Below are 23,775 nucleotides of genomic sequence, written 5' to 3'. Positions count from 1 at the left end.
CATATGTGGAAGAATGCAACGAGACCACTTTCTTATACCATAAACAAAAATAAACTCAAAATAGATGAAAGACCTAAATGTGAGACAGGAAACCATCAAAACCCTAGAGAAGAAAGCAGGATAAAAACCTCTTTGATCTCAGCTGCAGCAATTTCTTGCTTCACACATCTCCAAAGACAAGGGAATTAAAAGCAAAAATGCACTATTAGGACCTCATCAAGATAAAAATCTTCTGCACTACAAAGGAAACAACCAACAAAACTAAAAGGCAACCAATGGAATGGGAAAAGATATTTGCAAATGATGTATCAGATAAAGGGTTAGTATCCAAAATCTATAAAGAACTTACCAAACTCAACACCCAAAAAAACAAATAATCCAGTGAAGAAATGGGCAGAAGACATGAATAGACACTTTTCCAAAGAAGACATCCAGATGGCCAACAGACACATGAAAAGATGCTCAACGTCACTCATCATCAGAGAAGTCAAAACCACACTGAGATACAGCCTCACACCAGTCAGAGTGGCTAAAATTAACAACTCAGAAAACAACAGACGCTGGCGAGGATGTGGAGAAATGGGAACCCTCTTGCACTGTTGGTGGGAATGTAAACTGGTGCAGCCATTCTGGAAAACAGTGTGGAGGTTCATCAAAAAATTAAAAATAGAACTATCCTACGACCTAGCAATAGCACTACTAGGAATTTATCCAAAGGATACAGGAGTGCTGATTCATAGGGGCACATGTACCCCAATGTTTATAGCAGCACATTCGACAATAGCCTAATTATGGAAAGAGCCTAAATGTCCATTAACTGATGAATGGATAAAGAAGATGTGATTTATATATCCACTGGAGTACTATTTGGCAATAAGAAAGAATGAAATTATGCCATTTGCAGCAACATGGATGGAACTGGAAGGTATTATGCTAAGTGAAATAAGTCACTCAGAAAAAGATATACATCATATATTTTCACTCATATGTGGAACTTGAGAAACTTAACAGAAGACCATGGGGGAAGAGAAAGGGAAAAAAATAGTTACAAACTGAGAGAGAGGGAGGCAAACCACAAGAGACTCTTAAATACAGAGAACAAACTGAGGGTTGATGGGGGGAGTGGGGGGGAGGGGAAAATGGGTGATGGGCGTTGAATAGGGCACTTATTGGGATGAGCACTGGGTGTTGTATGTAAGCAATGAACCATGGGAATGTACCCCCAAAACCCAGAGCACAAGGGTACACACTGTATGTTAGCCAATTTGACAATAAATTATATTTTTAAAAAAGAAAGATATGCTGTACTTATGAATTGGAATAATTAATATTGTTAAAATATCCATACTACCAAAGGAACCTAAAGATTAAATATAATCCTATGAAAATACCAACAGCATTTTTCACAGAAATAGAACAAATAGTCCTAAAATTTGTATGGAAGCAAAAAAGTCCCCAAATAACCAAAATGTCTTGAAAAAGAACAACGCTGGAATTATCATGCTCCTTGACTTGAAACTATACTACAAAGCTTTAATAATCAAAACAGCACGATACACACACACCAGACACATAGATCAATAGAATAGAATAGAAAGAATAGAAAGAATAGAAGAATAGAATAGAATAGAATAGAATAGAATAGAATAGAATAGAATAGAATAGAATAGAATAGGAGAGCCCAGAAAGAAAGCCACAATTATATGGTCAATTAATCTATGACAAAGGAAGCAAGAATATACAAAGGGAAAAGGTAGTCTCTTCAATAAATGATGATGGGAAAACTGGACAGGTACATAGCAAAGAATGAAACTGGATGACTTTTTCAACCCATGTACAAAAATAAAATCAAAATGAATTGGAAACATAAATTTAAGACCTGAAACCATAAAATTCCTAAAAGAAAACAAAGGCAGTAAACTCTTGGCTATGAGTCTTGGCAATATTTGGGGGGGGGGGGGACTGCCTCCCTAGGCAAGGGCAACAGAAGCAAAACTAAACAAATGGGACTATATCAAACAGAAAAGCTTTTGGACAAAGCCATCAACAAAAGAATTGGCAACTTACCAAATTGGAGAAGATATTTGCAAATGATGTATCTGATGAGAGGTTAATACCCAAGATATGTAAAGAACCAATACAACTCAACATCAAAAAAATAAACAATTAAAAAATGAGCAGAGGAGGGAGGTGAAGAGGCATTTTCCAAAGAAGACATAACACATACAGGTGGCAAACAGGTGAAAAGCCAACCCATGAAGAGACGCTCAATGTCACTAGGGAACATAACCAGGGAAAGGCGGATCAAAACTGTAGTAAGATATTACCTTGCACCAATCAGAATGGTTAGTAGCAAAAGGACAAGAAATAACAAGTGTTGGTAAGAATGTGGAAAAATAGGAGCCTACCTGTCTGTTGGTGGGAATGTATATTGTGCAGCCATTATGGAAAACAGTATGGAGCTTCCTGAAAAAATTAAAAATAGAACTACCATACAATCCAGCAATTCCATCTTGGTATTTATCAGAAGAAAATGAAAACGCTGATTCAAACAGATATATGCACCCTGTGTTCATCGCAGCCCTGTTTACAATAGCCAAGGTATAAAAGCCGTCTAAGTGTCCATCAATACATGAATAAATTTTTAAAAAGTCATATATTTAAGAAAGTAATATGTATACAATGAAATATTACTTGGCCATAAAAAGGATGAAATCTTGCCATTCGCAACAACAAGGATGGATCTTGATGGTATGATGCTAAGTGAAATAAATCAGACACAGAAGAACAAATACCATATGATTTCACTTACATGCAAAATCCATAAGGCAAATGAACAAACACAACAAAACAGAAACAGACTCTTAGACACAGAAAACAAACTGGTGGTTGGCAGAGGGGAAGGGGTAGGAAAATGAATGAAACAGGTGGAAGGGATTAAGAAGTACAAACTTCCTGTTATAAAATAAATAAGTCATGGGGATATAAAGTATAGCATAGAGAATATAGTCAATAATATTGTAATAACTATTCACGGTGACAAATGGTAACTAGACTCATTACAGCGATCATTTTTTAATGTATATAAAATATCAAATTACTATGTTATATACCTAAAATTAATATTGTATGCCAACCATTCTTCAATTTAAAAATTTTTTAATTAAAACTTCTGAAAGGCATTGAAATGAAAGACTATCATAGACTTGAACTTTATAAACATGTGTATACTCTTGAAATAAAATATTAAATTGTTACTCAATAATTTTCCTCTACATGTACATCTCTTTACTGTTTGTATAAAGTGTTGTGAGGGGCGCCTGGGTGGCGCAGTCGGTTGAGCGTCCGACTTCAGCCAGGTCACGATCTCGCGGTCCGTGAGTTCGAGCCCCGCGTCGGGCTCTGGGCTGATGGCTCAGAGCCTGGAGCCTGTTTCCGATTCTGTGTCTCCCTCTCTCTCTGCCCCTCCCCCGTTCATGCTCTGTCTCTCTCTGTCCCAAAAATAAATAAATGTTGAAAAAAAAAAAATTAAAGTGTTGTGACTTCCCAGTAGGCCAGGTATATCCATATTCAACTATTAAACACAAAACGCATTCTAAATTCCAGTAAGTAATACTTTAGAGTTTGTCTGACCACTGGTCACTCTATAAATTCCAATATAAATATAAATGTATGTCAAATGTTTTCAGATTTAAGAAAATTACGAATCAACTACTTCACCTACACGTTTTTCTTAATTAAAAAAGATTATCATGGCATAATTTGAAAGAGATTATTTGAATTCTCAATTTTTTAGAGTTCTAAGTATCGTAAGTGCCTGTTGGATTGACAGATGAAGAGGGAAACCCACAAGACACCGTCAGGACTTCCTTTAAGGAATTTAAGCATTAATGGGGAACTCAGAAAAGTAAACCCTCAAATAAAGTCTTAATAGAGCGCTATAATTAGGGTCTATAAGAACTCAGGAGGGACAATCAAATGCCTGACGAGTGAATACTCATATCAATTTTAATCCGTATATTCAGTAGATTGCTCATTTTTGGACCTCATGCTACTTGGTAAAAAATTATAACCTAAGGTGACCTTGAGATTTTACATATTATTTTTCATAAATAAAATGGTTAATGTGGCACATTTGAAATACTTAGTTTATCAAGTTATTATTGTTTGCCAGACAATATGATGACAGCATTTCCTATCTCATGTAATCCTCGTCAACCTATTAAAGAACAATTCTAACCTATTAAGGTAAGATTATTATGCTCTTGTTTTAGATGTGGAAACTAGGGTTTACAGTGGTCAAAGAACTTACCCAAAGCCATAAAGCCAGAAGCTAAGCTTTTAAAGAAGTGTAAACAGACCTCTCATAGTGGGAAGAAAACCCATTAAGCATAGGGGATCTGCGAGATTGGGGACTTTGACAGAGACAAGGGCTAGCATGCAAGTTCTGTTATCCATTCTTACCGTATTTGTTGCCACAGATCACTGAAGAGACTGGCTAGTTTGACACATTACTCTGCACACATAAGCCTCTCAAACCGTTCTGGCAGCTGAATATCCACAAGTGTCACCAAGTCGTGAAGACAAATGATATAATTATGCGTCTAATTACTTCACATCAAGGCATTCAGTATATATTATCACATACAGCACAGATGCATTTGCTGTTGTGTTCATAACCTGAACTTCTAATTCTGAACAGGGTTGTGGGGCACCTGGGTGGCTCAGTTGGTTGACTGTGGGACTTCAGCTCAGGTCATGATCTCGCCCTTTGTGATTCCAGCCCCACATTATGCTCCGTGCTGACGGCTCAGAGTCTAGGGCCTACTTCAGATTCTTGTCTCTCTCTCTCTCTCTCTCTCTCTCTCTCTCTCTGCCCCTCCCCCATTCATGCTGTGTCTCTCTCTCCAAAATAAATAAACATTAAAAAATTTTTCAACAGGGCTTGTGACTATTTTTATGATGGTATGAAATTCCACAAATAAAATATTCTTTGAAATCCACACCTTCAATTTATGGCCTCTTTCTATGATAAAACTTTAGGTGTTACTGATGTACCTAGACTTCATTACATTTAACAATATGTATATTAGTACTTCAGTATGAGCAAAGGGCTATGCCTTAAACTGAACCAAACATCTGTTAAACTGAATTGCTGTTTATGCTGAAATCAGTCAATTACATAAAAGTCGCTTGCCACAGCGGATTAAAGAACATAGTTCCATGTTTGAAGGAGACCTTAAAACTACAGCTCAAGGGGCGCCTGGGTGGCGCAGTCGGTTAAGCGTCCGACTTCAGCCAGGTCACGATCTCGCGGTCCGTGAGTTCGAGCCCCGCGTCGGGCTCTGGGCTGATGGCTCAGAGCCTGGAGCCTGTTTCCGATTCTGTGTCTCCCTCTCTCTCTGCCCCTCCCCCGTTCATGCTCTGTCTCTCTCTGTCCCAAAAATAAATAAAAACGTTGAAAAAAATTAATTAAAACTACAGCTCAAAAACATTTTTTAATAAATGTTTTATATCTCTTTAAAAATGCCTATTTACTTATTTTGAGAGAGACAGGGAGGGCGAGCAGGGGAGGGGGAGAGAAGGAGGGAGGGAGGGAGGAAGGGAGGGAGGGAGAGAGAGAGAGAGAGAGAGAGAGAGAGAGAGAGAGAGAGAGAGAATCCCAAGCAGGCTCTGCACCGGCAACATAGAACCCAATACGGGACTGGAGATCATGAACTGTGAGATCACGACCTGAGCTGAAACCAAGAGTTGGACGCTTAACCAACTAAAGTCATCCAGGTGCCTCTACCGTTCAAATTTTTTCAAGTATAATCTAAAACTTATTCAATAACATGAGGTATATTTTCTAAAAAAAATAGTTCTATCTAATTCATTCTTGCAAAGCTCTTTAATTTATATAAATGATAAAAATATCATTCTTGGACTTAGTGGGAAAACATGTTCTAATTTTTTTAAGGCTTTAATGAAGAGTGTTTTTAGAAAAAGTGCAGTATACATAACTAACTAAAATTACTAACATTTTCTAGAGATCCAGGTGAGTTAACTTACAAGAATAAAACGTTGCTTAAATTTAACATCAGTTGAATACACTTTTCAAAAAGCGATAAGCTACCCTTATTAAAAACAGTTTATTCTCTACAATGTATTCCTCATTTCTTTCCATAGGACAAAAATTTATACCTCTGAGCTGTCATCACAGAGCCCAACGCGGGGCTCAAACCCATGAGCTATGAGATCATGACCTGAGCCGAAGTCAGATGCTTAACCGACTGAGCCACCCAGGTGGCCCTATTCCATTTTCTTTTTAAAATGAAGACATTTCAAAGGTAGAGAAAGCTCTGAATTTGGATAAGTAATTGAAGTAAACATGAGAGAGAGTCACTAGTATGTTTTTACAAAGGCCCAATACGGGTGTGATAGTTCCCAGGGCAATGATTAAACTAAGTCTAATAAAAATAAAGGGTAAGTCTTGGAGAAAGACGCCCAGGGAATTCTGAAGAGGGTTCTGAGGAGTTAATATCATCCGAAGGAGAGAAATAAAACTGAATATGTAGACGGGGTACAGCCAGCCTGACTTATACACAGCAGGGTGGCCAGCCACGCGCACCATTTCTATGGTGTCAGACCACAGCAGAAAGCTCCAGAGGATGATCTGGGCACGATAGTCCTGACAGGACATGGTTCCCAGGATTCCCGAGTGGAAGGAGGGCTCCTGGGGTTCTCCCAGTGCTGGAGCAGGGCTCTGTGTGCTTTGTCCCCATGGCTGTGATGCCTCGGTCCTCCTGGCTGGCTGCGGAGATGAAGTATTTTCTTCCTTTTGCTTCACTTGGTCCATCACGGTTTTTACTTGGTGCAAAGTGGTTGTATAGACATATCCAACTTCATTACCTGCAAGAAATTAATTGATTCATGGCCATTTAAAAAATTTTTTTAATTTTATGTAAATGAAAATTGTATTTCAACTTTATGTAAATTTTTAAATTTCAGTTTTTTAGTTAAATTTAAAATAAGATAAAATTGTAAGCCTTCTCTTTCTGAGGTCTTTTTTACACACATAACTTCAGATAACAATAGGTACCATAATGACAGAAAAAGGTTATGTTTTTGTATTTTTCTAGATATGGATCCCAAGTCAGTTTTATCATTTCACAGTACCAGCCATTTTTGGTTACTGAGCTAAGCATTTTCACATATAATCTCACTTAATCCTCAGAAAAAAATTGAGAAATAGACATTACTATCCCATTTTATAAATACAGAAAGTATACAAGAGGTTAAATGACAACGGAATTCAAATACACAGTTAGTAATGAGCAGGGCTGGAATTCACACCCAGATTTGTTTGACCCCAAGTAACAACCTCTCAACTTTATGGCTGCTGTCACCTGCCTGGAGGCAAAACATCATGTGCTAATTATAAAACATGCAAATATCATAAAATCAAAGTCCAATGGTCCAACGTTGTCATTTTTTTATAAGAAGGCCACAGGGATCACTACAACTCAGATGTCCGGCCTTGGAGTTTGGTGCTAAGAGGGAATGTTTAACCAATGTGCTAGTGAAGGGTGCCACTCTGAACCCCGGTTTGTTTGTTTTTTAATTTTTTTATGTTTATTTTTGAGAGAGAGAGACAGAGCGTGAGCAGGGGAGGGGCAGAGAGAGAGGCAGACACAGAATCGGAAGCAGGCTCCACGCTCTGACCTGTCAGCACAGAGCCCAACGCAGGGCTCGAACTGAAGACCTGTGAGATCATGACCTGGGCCGAAGTCAGACACTTAACAGACTGAGCCGCCCAGGCGCCCCTGAATCCCATATATTTTTAAGTTTCTCTTTCCCCAAAGTTTTTGAAACAGTCAGTGCAATTGGCTAGACTAAAGCAGTTTGTTTGCGGACACAAGGCTATGCCTGATCAACGCAATGCTCATTTGAATAAGTAGGATATTTTCTCATGAATATCACGTTGCGCATGTGTTTGTGCGCACGCGTGCACATTCACGCATGTGCCTTTCTGTGCGCACATGGGTGTTGAGGTTGGGGAATTATGAAGGGATCCTCAAATCTCAAGACCTACTACCAGTATTCATGATGGTTTTTAGACATGAAAGGTGTAGCATATTATTTTTCAAACATTTATCTAGTTAAGCACCATTTTTTTTTTTTTTTTTTACTAAGAATTTATCTGGTCTTAAGGAAAGATTGCCAACATGCTGAGCTGTCATATTACTTGATAAGACAAAATTTAAAGGAGTCATTAGACTTCATAGCTCTAAAGGTTAAAGACATGAAGTCAATAAAAATTTGTTGAACCATATTGAGGTGAAAACATTTTAAAAGAGATAACTTATTATGATTAATGACTAATAAAATATTTGATAACTTTAAACAGGAGATGTTTAAAGGACAAACCTCGGTTTCCTTTGTATATAACTAACTACTTTAAAATTTTAAGTGTGAATTGAGTAAATTGATAAACTAAAAAAAAATCTAAATTCTTGATAAAATATTTACTTTTTTTTCTTAACATTTATTCATTTTTTTGAGAGACAGAGTGCAAGTGGAGGAGGGGCAGAGAGAGAGGGAGACAGAACCTGAAGCAGGCTCCAGGCTCTGAGCTCTCAGCACGGAGCCTCAAACAGGGCTCAAAGCCACGAACCGTATGATCACGACCTGAGCGGAAGTCAGAGGCTGAACCGATTGAGCCACCCAGGCGCCCCCATTTACTTCTGATATGAATCACTTATAAATAAATGATGGCACCTTTAGAAATTTCTTTACCAAGTTTAGATGACAGTAGCATGAATGAGTATCACTTTAATAAATAATAGTCAAGTAAGAAAGAAAATTATATACTAATTACTATTATTTTAATATTGCTAAAATTTGGGACACCTGGATAGCTCAGTTGGTTAAGTGCTGACTGCGGCTCAAGTCAGGATCTCACCATTTGTGAGTTCAAGCCCCATGTCAGGCTCTGTGCTGACAGCTCAGAGCCTGGAGCCTGCTTTGGAATCTGTGTCTCCCTCTCTCTCTGCCTTTGCCCTGCTAGTGCTTTCTCTCTGTCTCTCAAAAATAAATGAAAAACGTTAAAAAAAATCCTAAAATTATCTTTTTTTTTAAACTCAGATGCCCACTGGCATCAATTATACCTCTCATTTTACAAAAGAAAAAACTTACATGGAAATTATGTTTCTTAGAGTATGTCATGTCCTGGAGAACTCTCCTTTAAATAGATAAAACTGTCTGAATGGAAATTCAAATTCCTTTGTCAACATAAATAGTGCAGTGTATAATTTAGGCTTTTGAGGATGACTGTAAATTCAGCATTGTATCAATGCCAGGAAGTGGCAATCTTAGAAGCGACACATGAACATTTTTAAACAGTAAGAATCTTAGTATCTGTGGATAAGAGCCGTGGGAGGAACAATGAATTCTTAGCTAGAGTTCCTTTAAAAAAAAAATTTTTTTTTTTTTTTATTCATTCTGAGAGGGGGGAGGTGGGGCAGAGAGAGAGGGAGACAGAATCCCAAGCAGGCTCTGCACCGTCAGCACAGAACCCGACATGGGGCTTGAACCCATGAACTGTGAGATCATGACCTAATCTGAAATCAAGAATCGGATGCTCAAGTGACTGAGCCACCCAGGCGCCTCAAGAGTTCATTTCTAATAAAATACGAAGGTCCCAGTCCATGTGTATTTGGCAAAATTGGGCTGGGAGCTTCCTATCTCTCTAACCTCAACAGAGACTAGGTTATAGTTAGGGGTACAGGGACTCTGTTGTCCTCTTTCCACGTGAGAAGAACTACAACTGTCCACTGGAGAGCTCTGCTGGCCTCCCAGAAGGGAGGGTGGTGTTGAAGAAGCCAAGGCACTGTATGGTCCTAAGAGTAGGACAACAGATTTGCCCCCGAGCAACGTAAACTTGCATGTACCCAATACTATTCCTTTTGGCTCAGTGATTAGTTTCCCCCCAAATTACTATTTTTTAAATCTCTGCTTACAGGTAGAATTCTTTTGTTGTTGTTAGTATTCTACTGTGGGCAAAACGACACATATTTTGGCAAAATCCATAAAAGATATAAGCACGAAGAAAGAGATCGACTCACTTTCTTAGAGGCTGACATTTCCCTGTAAAAAGAGAAAGTGGCATCCATTCTGTGTCATTCCCTACATCTAATGCCAGTTGCCAAAAGAACTTTTTGCCTTCACTGCACAAGCTAAATCGTTAAGAAAATGTAATTTTGATCACAGATAAATGTTTAAGTGGCTAGCGCACATCCGTTTTACTTGATTCTTTACACTGATGTATTTCTATTTCTTTTGTTTGCTTTTATTTGTTTTTGAGAGAGAGAAAGAGAGACACAGCACGAGCGTGGGAAGGGCAGAGAGAGACACACACACACGGAACCCAAAGCGGGCTCCAGGCTCTGAGCTGTCAGCACACAGCCCGATGCAGGGCTCGAACCCACGAACTGCAAGATCACCACCCAAGCTTAACTGAGGGAGTCACCCAGGCGCCCCGATGTCTTTCCATTTCCAACTTGTTTCTCAAAAGGTTTGGACAGCTTACAGGGAAAACCTAAGAACCACATAACAAATCAGTAGGGAAGGATTTTCTAAAGTGAGCATGTATCCAGAGACTAGAAAAGAAATAAAAGAAGAGAGAATCATAAGGAAAGGCGCCTAAAAACATGACGGGAATGAGGCTGATACTAATAATGCACGAGTCAGGCTCCCAATGGTCTGTTATGAGCAGACAGATTATGTAGAGCCCTGTACCAAGCTTCAAATGGGCATAGAGAATGATGCAGCAACTAATGGGGGGAGAGTCCCACCTTCACCATGCTGTTACCTGTGATCACATCAATCAATACAGAAGCATAAAATGTGGCAGGAAAGTAGGGAAAGAGTCCAAATGTCCCTCGACTAACAAATGGGTAAAGAAGATGTGGTACGTATATACGATGGAGTATTACTAGGCAGTCAAAAAGAAGGAAATGATTTCACTCATATGTGGGATTTAAGAAACAAAACAGATGAGCATAAGGGAAGGGAAGCAAAAATAAGATCAAAACAGAGAGGAAGACAAACCACAAGAGACTCTTGAGTCCAGAGAACAAACTGAGGGTTGCGGGTGGGGGGTGGGGGAGAGATGGGCTAAATGGACGAGGAGCATTAAGGAGGACACTTGTTGGGATAAGCACTGGGTGTTACATGTAAGTGACGACTCACTAAGTTCTATTTCTGAAATCATTATTAAACTATATGGTAACTAACTTGGATTTAAATGAAAATAATAAAAAATAAATAAAAATGAATCAATAAAATGTGGCAGGGCTTTAAAAGGAAGGTCAGTTCTGTGATGAGAGACTATCCTATGGATCTGCGTGAGAATGGAGGTCTGGAAGGTTCAGCTGAGAAGTGACAGTTAAGCAGAGACCTGAAGGATAGGTAGGAATGAATTAGGTGAAGAATGGAAAAAGCAACTTTCTAGATAGTAGAAAGAGCATGTGTAAAGATCTTTCAGCCAGAATCATTGAAAGAGGGAAAGTTTGGTGAGGAGTTGGGGAGGCAGAGAGGGAAGAAGAGGAGAGTTCTAGAAACCTAGTAAGTGCTCTCTACCTACCAGGCACTGTTTTAAGCCCTTTTAATGCATTAATTCATTAAATCCTTAGAAAAATTCCCACCTTAAAGATGAACAAACTGAGGCACAGGGAGATTAGCAATTGTTTCCAAGGTCACACAGCTAGCAAGGAGGGAGATCAGAACTTGATCTCTTAGCTACACTATCAGTGGCAGAGTCAGACTGTGTGGCACCTTATGGGCCGTGCTAAGGGGTTCAGACTTTCTTCTAAGCTCAAAAGAAAACTGCTGAAGAGATGGAGAGTGGAAGGCAGAGGAACCAGAAAGGACATGGAGACATCAGCAAAGAGGATCTCAAGGCCACTGAGGCAGCTGTTGTGAAATGAGACTGTTATTCCACTCACAGCAACCAGAAAATCAAATTAAACAACTATTCAGAACAAAAATAAGACTAATCTTGATTAACAGTCCCCAAAATCTATTTTTTAAAAAAAATTTTAATGTTTATTTTTGTGAGAGAGAGACAGAGCATGAGCAGGGAGGGGCAGAGAGAGAGGGAGACACAGAATCCGAAGCAGGCTCCAGGCTCTGAGCTGTCAGCACAGAGCCCGACGTGGGGCTCGAACCCATGAACCGTGAGATCATGACCTGAGCTGCAGTCAGGTGCTTAACCAACTGAGCCACCCAGACGCCCCACCCAAAATCTATTTTTCCTGAGAGAAAAGTGTTCTAGAGAAAGTGAAATGCTAATGATTTAGACATAACATTTCGAGAAAAAAAATTTAGCAAATAAGAAAATTAATAGTCATTACAAATATTTTAAAGCATATTAAGCACCACAAAGTACTTTTCGTCATAGTCTTGGAGACAAAGGGAAAAAATGTAATAAATTAAAATACAAACAGGGCACTTACATACATCGTTATTTTGACACAGTCTACGGACTAAGCTCAACTGCACTATGTATAGTTTGCTTCCTTTGAGCAGCACATCTGAGGTCTGGAAGACAAGTGAGCAACTTCATGGCCAAGTAATAAATGATGAAACTCAGCGCCCACCTCACAGGGTGGTTATGAGGCCTGAACAAGTCAATATTCATAAAACATTTAAAATAGCGCCTGACACATAGAAACAGCCGTGTGTGTGTTCCATATACCAAATGTAGGGGCGCCTGGGTGGCTCAGTCGGTTAAGCGTCCGACTTTGGCTCAGGTCATGAACTCACGGTCCGTGAGTTCAAGCCCCCCGTTGGGCTCTGTGCTGACAGCTCAGAGCCTAGAGCCTGCTTCTCTTTCTGCCCCTCTCCTGTTTGTGCTCTGTCTCTCTCTCTCAAAAATAAATAAACGTTAAAATATGTATATATAATATATATATATATAACATATTATAAATTAATGTAGCAATCACTAAATAATGAATTACAATAGAACAGAAATGAATTAAATGAATTAGAACATAAAATATCAGAATACAGTAAATAGTAAAAGTGATCACAGTTTGTTAAACTTTGGTTATAGTTACACTGTTACCCACTGTCCCGTTTATCGGGGGGGGGGGGGGGGGGGGGGTCAAAAAGTTTGAGAAACTGTGTCACACTACAGAGCCTTAACAAGGTCAAAGGTCTAATTTGCATACTTGCCTGTTCGGATCACAATGAATCAAAATGCTACCCCACAGATATATCCTAGGCAGGCAGAGACAGCTTGTAATACCTAACGAGCCAATCGTATGCATCTCTTCCCAATTCCATGGTCAGGGGTCAGTGACGTCACCTTGGTAGCTTGAAATTGGTCGCGGAAGGAATACTTACACCAGATACATTGGCGAATGGTACAAAGCAGGGCTTTTCCCCACCCCCACTGGAGGGACAGCTGTGTCAACACTGACCAGCCTACTCCTATCTGTGTTCCAAATGGTATGCAAATCTTCACCAAATAATAACTCATAATAATAACAAATTCAAGACAAATATTCAAACCATCATCAATTCTGGAAGAGCCCAGGGACTGTTCTTTAGAAAAAGCATTGTACTGTTTTCCAGTACATTCAAAAGCCCTATTCATTGCCAGTTCCCTGCCTGGCATGGGAACAAATAAATGTATCATTTCTGGATTTTTAGGCAATGTAAAGTATTAAGAAAATTCTTTTGTCTAAAGCAGCTGGAAGGCTGGATAGGTTAAAGACCATCTTCCCCTCCATGATTAGTTCAAAGACTCATCTGGACAAGACATACATATTATATATAATAATGTAACAATGAATCATTACAGTATATTAATTATATGGACAATTATAAGTATATAATATGTACCAATATACAATTATATATTATACAAATATTGAATACATTTCAATAAAACATAAATAGTAAAGTAAAATGCTAAAAAGCATATAGTTATCTTATTTCCAAATATAAATAATTCTAGACTTTGAAATGGTTTGAAATGCCTGTACTAGTAAGCACCTGAGTAGAGACCAAAGCTTGGAATCCCAGCACGAACCCAAGCCGGGTGACAAAAATGAACACATAGGGGAATGAGCCTGTTTCTGGACTTCAGAGCACTCCCTCTGCCTTAATTGTGTGCATTTGCTAGTGAAGTTTATTGATGTGCTATTCTATCCACTAAACTGCCAGCTCCATGAAAAGAGAGGCTGTTTTCACTCCCCACTGTACCCCTAGGACCTGGCCGAGCAACTGGTATGTATGTAACAGATCCTCCATAAAGATTTGCTGTATAGAAGGCGGGAGACATTCCTGTTCTGGAGTCTGGCGACATAAGGGAGCAATAGGCATCCTGCTGGGGAAATCCACACCAAGGCGAGCAAGCTCAAACATGACAACCAGGCCTCCAAGCACACACCACCCTCTGTTCAACAGGAAGAAGGACTCCGGAGCCCTGCACAAGGTCTTCCATGAAGACTGCTGTCTGGCCCGGGTCCTGGAGGGAGCAGTTCAAGCGAGCCCACACGACTGATTCAGCTAAGGAGCTCTGGAGGATGTTCGGAGGTCCTGGCAGCCCGGGCACCTGAGCAGCTCAGGTGTGAGAGAAGACGTCACACGGCTTTTGGGCCCAGCAGCCGCCGGTGCGACGTGTCCCCTGCATCGCCCAGCGGGACTGGGGCACACATCAGCGGGAGACAGCACAAGCAGCAGCCCGATTCAAGACATTTCAAAGGGTTCCCAGGCACCGGCATGGGCAGGAGTCACCAGTCAGAGGACAAAAATGCCAATGTGTGCTTCCGAGAAGAATGGGGTTTGTGAGTTCACAGGAAACACGCTAAGAACACCACCCCCGGCCAGAAACAGGGGGACTTGGGGTTCTAAACTAGCGGACCCACAGCAAAATGGTGCTCCATACAAAGGACCCTATGATGTAAACACAAAACGGCCAAGATTTCTGCACATTATGCAGACCGTCAGCTCAACAACCTATTTTACTCTATTCACTCCAAGACAAGGAAATCTAGAACTTGAAAAACAGTGACCTGTACCTTTACTTTCAACCTTGGGCCATAACATTTGCTGATTAATAATGATATGAGGAACGGGTCTTGGTACTAGGACACAGTAATGCATGCTGAATTCTTCATGTTCCCCTTATTTCTATCAGCCTCTCTAAAATACTTACTCAGGAAAAATCTCTTGCAACTCTCAAGAGTCTCACTTTGTATACTAAAATTGTTCATCTCCCCCACCTCCCCCTGCCCCGTGTAGGAAGAAAGTACCGATTAAATGCCAAATTGTTACAATCGTGTAAAGCTGTCCTAATCAAAGGGTCACCATGTAACAGCACTTGATGTCCTACCTCTTTTGGCACGAGGATGGCTACAATATAGTCTCTGGCCCGATACACACTGACCTAATCCTGACAGCTGGTACTTCATTAGAAGGTATAAATCAGAAATTCTACCCTTCTCTCAGGCCGGTCTGGTAAATAGCTACTTGTTTCTGAAGAAGGCGGGGAAAATCCTAGAACTAACTTACTTTTCTGAAACTTCCTTATTCTAAATAGCAAACGGAGGGTATGAAAGGAAATAGTTCCCTTCCTTGGCATGGCCCCGAAACACAGTGTTCCTCATATGTACTCTCTAAACACATTGCAAAACACATTATGGAAGCCCAGCTCACACGCGGGGCTCATATTGTATAATAAGCTTTTTCTTAAAAAGAAACAAAGGGGAACTCAAAGTGCCATTCATTTTATTCAGAGAAAAGCAGCATCCTTCCCCCCCCCCCCCCCCCACAACCTTGATCGTCTGTGGCATCTCTTACATTCCTTTTGGTTAAAGTGTTGAGTTCCATTTTGAGGGAATCTGGAAAGCAGATTCCTTTAGGAATTTAGATCTGGGCTCTCAGCTTTGAACTCGCTATATGTCACATTTCCCAATACTTCCTACAACCAGGGTCTCTGAGACAGGGTGGGTACCAGAACTATTTGTGAAGCTTTTAAAAATTACGGATGCCAGGCCTTAAACTAACCTCGCGTGTACAAGTATGTTCACAGGCGGTCCATGATTCACTGGAAACAGCTTAGAAGGATGAAACTCATCACCGTCATTCATTTAAGAAATTGTGTTAACTCAGTAAGAAGGGATAACTAAGAAAATAATAGGTCCTTCCTTTTCCTCCTTCCATTCCTGCTCTATAGACTCCTAAACCTGGGTCAGTCCTACAGTTCCATCTTTTCTACCATCAATGCCCAGATTTCTCAGGATCATTGAAGAAATGATCCTCATAATGGAAGAATGATCGACTCGTAATCTCGAGTGGTCCCAGGACAAATTCCTGGTTTCCCCTCTTCACTGAACCCTAAGCTTCTGTCATCCTTCCATCCCCCTGTCCTTGACCTTGAGCAGTTATTCCAAACCTTACCCATTCTGTTACAGATTCTCTCCCTCTGTCCCTCCACACTGCTCTCTGCAGGTAACTTTGCTTCCTAGTTCACAGTTCCTAGTTAAGGCTTTCAGGCATTAACAGGTATAAACAGCCCCTGCTTGCTTTCTGCCCACACATTAAATCATAGTCACAAGTCTAAATCACCTGGGGGGCTTTGAAGACCACATGTGTCTGGCCCTACGCTCCCCCCCACCAAAATTATGATTTTAATTATCTGGGGTTCAGTCTGGGAGTTAAAAAATTTTCAAGTCTCTTAGGTGATTCGAATGGGCAGCCAAAGTGAAAACCAATGTTCCTAATTGGGGCTACACACCAAGAATCCAATGAGGTTTTGTTTTTAAAAATCTAAGCACGTCCAAGTCCCATCCTGATTCAGTTTATCAGGTGTTGCTATGATTGGCATGGACATTTTTAAAGTGCTCTATTAAGTCCTTTCTTCATGTTGGAAATGCCAGAAGAAACGGACAGAAATACAACAGAGGCAGGGGTCTAAAAGCTTTGCCAGATCAAGGGAAGAAATACACTGATTATCATTTCTGATTGATTGGGTGCATGTAAATTAATGAGTTTATATCCTACAGAGAATCCAACTTCTTTTCTTTATGAAACACTTACATGTAAAAAAGTTTTGAGAAAATATTCAGTAAATATTTATACCACCTTGGAGTGAGAAAAATACTTTTAAAGCAAAACACCATAGACAGACTCCATCTGGGAAATAGTGACAGAATGGAGTATGTCAAAATTAAAAATTTCCTATATCAAAAAATTAAAAGGCAAATAACTGAAATATATGCTACATTTCTGACAGACAAAATTTAATGGCCTTACTATTTACAGAACTCATGAACCAGGAGTAAAAACAACAACAAAAAAGAACAGACGCATCAACAGAAAAACAGATCAAGGACATAAATATATGAGTTTTAAAAATACAAACAGCCAAGAAATCCACGAGAAAATGCTCAACACAACTGCTATCTTAAGGAAATTATTAAAATAATAAGATGCAGTTTTTTGCCTATAAAACTGGCAAAGATGAAAAGGGATAAATTATCCAAAGTTACAAGGTTGAGGAGAAACAGGTGTTTTCTTACACTGCTGTTTAGATGCTAAGCAGGGCATTCTTTAGAGGGGGTCGTTTGCTTGAAGGACACATATCAAAAGCCTTAAAGCTTGAATATACTTTGAGCCAGAAATTGTAACACCTAGGCATTTAACCTAAAGAAGTAATTATCTAGGCTGCTGAGGTCCTGCGGCCCTTGGCCCAGGTGTCTGGGTATTAAGAACACTACACAGTAGGAACTGGGCCGGGGCCACCGCGAGCAGATTTATTTGAAAACCTTACGCTGCCAATATCGTACCTGGCACCTCTTACTGATGTGACAGTGGAAACCACCTCGTGCGCAGCGCTCTAATGTTTTCCGCCCAAATAGCCTGTCGATCTCACTTCTAGCAAGTCGTCTCTGTGCACATACCCCCAAGGCAGCCAAACCATCGTGCTACGCCCGTTTGTAAAATCCCCTATGAAGGACCTCCCTCTGTATTCGTCTGCATGTGCAGCCAGCCCACAACAGTCCCGTTTCTTCTGGCAAATGTCGTTGCCAAGGAGTCTGGGCATGTGCAGATGCTCAGGGTCTTCCGAGGACACTCTGTGGTCATCCAGTGACAGTTAACTCTCTCTGTCCCCGGCCTCTGCTTGGCCAGGCACCTCAGAGTGGCTTGTAACTCACATACACAGCACCGGGTCCCCCAGACACCGACCACCTGCACCAGCCATGCCTGTGCGCCCGTACATATGGCTCACCCCCACTGCTCGACTCAAACCACATCATCCTGCTCATTCTCACCACATCCTTCTCCTTTTTTTCTGCAACCCTTTTTACTTCTGAACAAGAGTCATATAACAGTCGTTAAAAACCAGGAAAAAAGAAAATCTAGTTGTCCAACAGGGTTAGTTAAAAACTCATGGCTAAATGAGTCACGGTTCATTAATATAACGGGATACTATTCAACTAATAAAAAACAATGATACCACCACATATTTTTAAGGAAAAAAGATACAAAATAGGTTTCCTTGAGTCAAGCGTGCCCCTGATGATGGTATCAGCTATCAATCTGTAGTTTATAGAATCCTGGTGGATTTCCATTTTCTTCTTTTTTTGCTTATGCGTATTGGACGATCTTTTAAAATAAATATGTATTTGGGGGAAACAGAAAACGTTAGAAGTAAAACAATTTCAAACTGGAATATTAAAAAATGGATCTGGTTTTTCATACATGTTGGGCCTCAAAACCTGTGTGTGCCCCACCAGGTTGGGTTTGCTCTACCTGCACTGCTGTAATGTGGTGTATGTTAGCGTGTTGTGTAGCATTGTATCATATCCCCAAAACAGCAGCCGTCACAAGACCTTGGATGAGGGTGCACTTGGTCTCTGGGTAGGGCAGCATCATGATTCTCAGGGAGCCATGGGCTGGAGAAGTAGGGAATTGGCCACCTGAGTTACCGTACTGCCCTGTACCGAAAGCTACAGCTTATGAATCTAAATGAGGTCCGAGATTAATGGTTTTCAGACATTTAGCAGAAGAACCATTTTTTTTTTTTCCCAAATGAAATCTGACACAAACCAATGCCGTGCCGATGTGGTTCAGGTAGGAAGTGGAGCACCAGTGACTCTGGTTAAGCTTCCCCTTTCTGCCCACGGACCCCTACAAATCTGCTCTGTAGGTTTCCAAAGTTTACTACTTGAGAAACAAACAGTGGCTGGTTTTAAGAAGGCAGCTTTCACCTCAACAATAGATTTTTCCATTCAGACTGTGAAATCCAACTGGTTATTTTTGCCCATTTATTACATGCAGTCCTGAGTTTCTTAAGGCCCAATCTTCCTTCTGTGTAGAAAGCTTTCTTCACCATATCTGCCTAAACTCCTACAAATCCCAGATATTCCCTTTAGTATTTTTCTGACCTCCGACACCTTAGATAAAATGAAATATTTCTTCATGTGTAGCCCCATAGTACTTTAACTATGATACTCTATTCTACCACTTATAACATGGTGCTTGAGGCAGGCTTAGGCTGTTCAAGTGAGTCCCTACAGGTAGAACTGAAACTTTGCGTCCAACCATTGACTTGTTTGTGTGTCTGTTTGCATTCACGGGTTTTTATGGAGGTGAAGGAATCTGGGTGGGGGCAAAGGGAACCTAACAGTGACCATGATTTGGGGTTCAGACAATATAGGTTAAGACTGATGTAAGGAGAAACTAGGATATTCCCTGGGAGGCAAGTCATAGCAGGATGAAAAGTGTTTAGAACACAGAGTCAGGCAAGAGTGGTGGGAAAATAGCAGGCCTAGTTGTTTGTGCGTAAGAATGACGAATGGAAAAAAAGCAGGAGCGATGGAATATTCAGCAGTCTGGACCAATAAATGAGACCACAGGAGACTCACCTCAGTTCTGGGAGAGGGAACAATATGGAAGAGGAAGAAAGATGGGGGCCCAGTATTTCATTGGTTGGGACTGAGCTAACAAAATTCAAACAGAAATACCCACATACTAATATGAGCTGGGGACATTCAGGCGATACACTGTATTCTTACTATTTGTTCCCAAGACTGGGACTTGCCATTATTAGGTATGACATCTGCGAGACTGCCATGCCTCAGAGATCTAGGTACCAGAAAATATTCCCGTGTGAGGCGCAGGCTATGTGAAATAATGCATGGACATGTTCTGACATGGTCATCACTTGATACTGAGATATTTCAACTGGTACCAGAAAGTTAGTGGAAAGGACTCCTTGATCCCGTTAAGACTGCTTTAAGCATGAGCACCTTTTTTTTAAATATAGAATAACTTGTATTTAAAATTTTAGTAAAGGAAAAGCTACACAAAGATCAAGCTTCTGTAGCTTGGAATTAAGGCGGATGGGATGGCACAAGGGGGTCCATAAATCCAAGCACTGCAGATTACCTTAGTTTCCTCTACTATAGGATCATGGCTGTTACAAGTTGACCGATGGGTATGCCTTTCAAACTCTCTGGACCGACCACAATATATTACCTTTCCCAACCTTTTCTAAAGGGAGCCAAATGTTTTTAAAGCTCGTTCACCACCCACCCCTACCCAACCTCTTGGATTCTAAAGTACCACATGCAACAACAGCATATTTTTAGCCTACTGGTTTATGTTCAGACTTATGTATTACAATTTACATGTTTATGACTTTATGTATTAAGTTCCAGAGGATAAATGATAACACTCAAAGTTCACATAATCCATTTTGTTAGTATGCATGTTTTAAAATGAGTAAAGGGGACTATTTGAGTTCAAAAGCTTGTACAAAAATTAAATGCATGTATAATTAATATTTGCAAAGGTGTTTCGAGTGAATGCTAGTTTTTTAAAGTGGGACTTTATTAAAGGGTAGAGCTATTCAACCAGACATTAGCCTGCTCAAGTTTGGGCAGTGAAGAGCTCAAGAAGGAGGCTCTTCAAATAAGAAAAAGCAATTGTATAAAATGTTCTCAGGTCTTATCTCCAAGACTGACTTTTTTGGGGTTTTCTTGTTTCAATGCTCAGTGTCATTGTCATTTCTGGATACAGAGAAAATTCTCCTTTAACAACCAAACTCATCACTTAAAATATAGCTTGTTCCAAAAAATGTAACATACATTTTTAATTTTAATTTTTTATTTCAGAGATAGAGCGAGAACAGGGGAGAAAAGCAGGGGGGGGGGGAGAGAGAGAGAGAGAGAGAGAGAGAATCCCAAGTGGGCTTCACACTCAGCATGGAGCCCAATGCAGTGCTCGATCCCACCACCCTGGGATCATTACCTGAGCCAAACCAAGAGTTGGACTCTCAACCCACTGATCCCAGATGCCCTTACATGTAAATTTTTTTAAAAAGAGAATGTTCATGGGGCGCCTGGGTGGCTCAGTCGGTTAAGCATCCGACTTCGGCTCAGGTCACAATCTCGCGGTTCGTGAGTTCAAGCCCCGCGTCGGGCTCTGTGCTGACAGCTCAGAACCTGGAGCCTGTTTCAGATTCTGTGTCTCCCTCTCTCTCTCTGACCCTCCCCCGTTCATGCTCTGTCTCTCTCTGTCTCAAAAATAAATAAACGTTAAAAAAAAAAAAGAGAATGTTCACTAAGAATTTACACAGAATGTTCACATTAACATGGAAGGTTATTAACATGGAAGAATTTTTAAAAACAATCCATTTTCAAGATAGGTTTGCATTGAGAAGGTATCTAGAGAAGTAGCAAAGAAAGTGGCAATTCCCAAATCTCCTCAGTTTGAAATAAATACACTGGACTCTGGAGGGCAGATGTAACTTGAGGGTACCTTTTCCTCATTAGATGGCCACTTAGCTACCTTGTCACCTGTGTTATGTTAAACGTAACAACCATCGTCTCCCACCTAAGGACAAAGTGCAAAATATGAAGCTCAGAATCTCAGATTTCCTGGTGGCCTCCAACTCAGCTTTATTTTTCAATTTGAGGAGTAAGAGTGACCGAAGGGTGGTGGCTCATGACCCATAAGTGATTCTCTGGTCTTTTCCTTCCTGGAGGTAGGAATCATCTCTATTACTCTCCAGAATTCCCCTGTGACTCACTCGCTTTAACCCATCCACCCCACCAGGAAGTGATTCGACAAAACCTACCCATTTCACGTATAAAATCTTGGTCATCCAATAACGATAGCATACACATATTATAAATTAAGCACAGATACTATCACATGAAATTAAGTGAAAGTTGAAGAAATTTAAGACCAACTGAACAAAATATTCAATTAACAAAGTATCTTTTTTTTTTTTTTTTTTAAGACCAACCTATATTTAGTTTTGACTGATCCCTTTGGAGGAATGTGGTATATCTTGGTTTTGGTAGTGTGATCTTTAGCTTTTTGACAATCTACAATTAAAGACACATAATTCTCTAGGACATAACTTCAGTAGTCACATTAATTTCTATCAAAGAGATCCAAAACTATATTTATTCATCTAAACTGAAAGGTTTTAAGAAGGTTTCTAAAAATCTAAATCTATAATAATTTACTTAGATTATTTTCTTGCTAGAGTAAACATTAAGGTTTTTCTTATTAAATATTTGCTAAGTTTATTAATTTATCAGTACTACCAAAATACAAATAAGAATAACTATTTAGCTATCAAAGTAGTTTTTAAAATAATTATATTTAGATATCTTCATTTCTAATCTTCTAACTGTAATGTTAGAGGTAAGAAAAGGTATCATTAAACATGTCAACAGATAACTGGGTGACAGAAAGGTAAACAGTATGTCAAACTTTTAAAAATATTACATTTAAAAGAATACTTACAATTTTGCCACCTTCTAAGAGAATATATCCTGAGTTTTTCAATAATATCCACCACAATCAAGGAAGTCAGAACCAGAGAAACTGGCAGGTCAGGTAAGGTATCAGGTAAGGTATCTGCAGAACCATTAATATTCTTTTGAACCTGTTTTCAGAAAACCATTTAGAAGCATTACTTCTTTTGTGCTGTCTTTGTTTAAAATTCTTTTAATAGTCTGGAAGCAACATTAAATTAATTACAAAGACATTTACTAAAAGACTAGAAGCTTGATTTCCAGCTTTTCAGGTAATCAATCCCATTAGCTGTTGAAGGATTTGTAAAGATGTAATAAAGATTCTTATCAATGGAAGAGCTTTCAGTTCAAGAGAGAGCTTGGTAAATACGCACCAAAATATAACAGCAGGCTCCTGGCAATGGTGAGATGGGCAATTTCTTCCAACCCTACTGCTAAGCAGAGCCTCTGAGAGTCCCTACATCAAAGAATTAGGGGGATAGATATCGGAGTTCAGGGTCCTCCAAGAAGAGAGAGCCCAGGTTAACCCAACCAGGTTTTGGGAGACTTCCTTCATCTGATTATGGTATCTACATAAAAACTTATGGCAAGCATCATATTAGTGGTGATATGTTAAGAGTTTTTCCTCTGAGATCTGGAAGATGACGAAAGTGCCACCATGATCAATTCTATGCAACGCTGTACTAGAGGTCCTAGCCAGTGTAATGAGGCAAGAGAAAGAAATAAACACTGATCAATTCTATGCAACACTGTACTAGAGGTCCTAGCCAGTGTAATGAATCTAGAGAAAGAAATAAACACTGCAAGTATTGGAAAGAAAATAAATATATATCATTATTCATAGACTATATAATTGTATATGGGGAAAATCTCCATATGCAATAAAGGGAAAATGAGACTAAAAAAAAAAAATGATACTGCCAAAACAGAAGGCTTGAAATAG

At 39.8% G+C, this 23,775-nt stretch overlaps 1 protein-coding gene across 1 annotated transcript in view; it reads right to left on the bottom strand.

The window, feature by feature from the left end:
• Positions 1-6,307: 6,307 nt before the first annotated feature.
• TMEM236 (transmembrane protein 236) overlaps positions 6,308-23,775 on the bottom strand; it is a 32,520-nt gene continuing 15,052 nt past the window's right edge. Inside the window, exons 3-4 of the mRNA XM_030323165.1 lie at positions 22,822-22,963; positions 6,308-6,891 (exon numbers count right to left, since the gene is read on the bottom strand). Coding sequence (XP_030179025.1) covers positions 6,308-6,891; positions 22,822-22,963 — 726 coding nt within the window. The remainder of the gene's footprint in view (positions 6,892-22,821; positions 22,964-23,775) is intronic.

This window comes from Lynx canadensis, chromosome B4 (genome assembly GCF_007474595.2).
Source record: "Lynx canadensis isolate LIC74 chromosome B4, mLynCan4.pri.v2, whole genome shotgun sequence".
In the NCBI taxonomy this organism is placed as follows: Eukaryota; Metazoa; Chordata; class Mammalia; order Carnivora; family Felidae; genus Lynx; species Lynx canadensis.
This window is presented reverse-complemented; position numbering and strand designations above follow the sequence as displayed.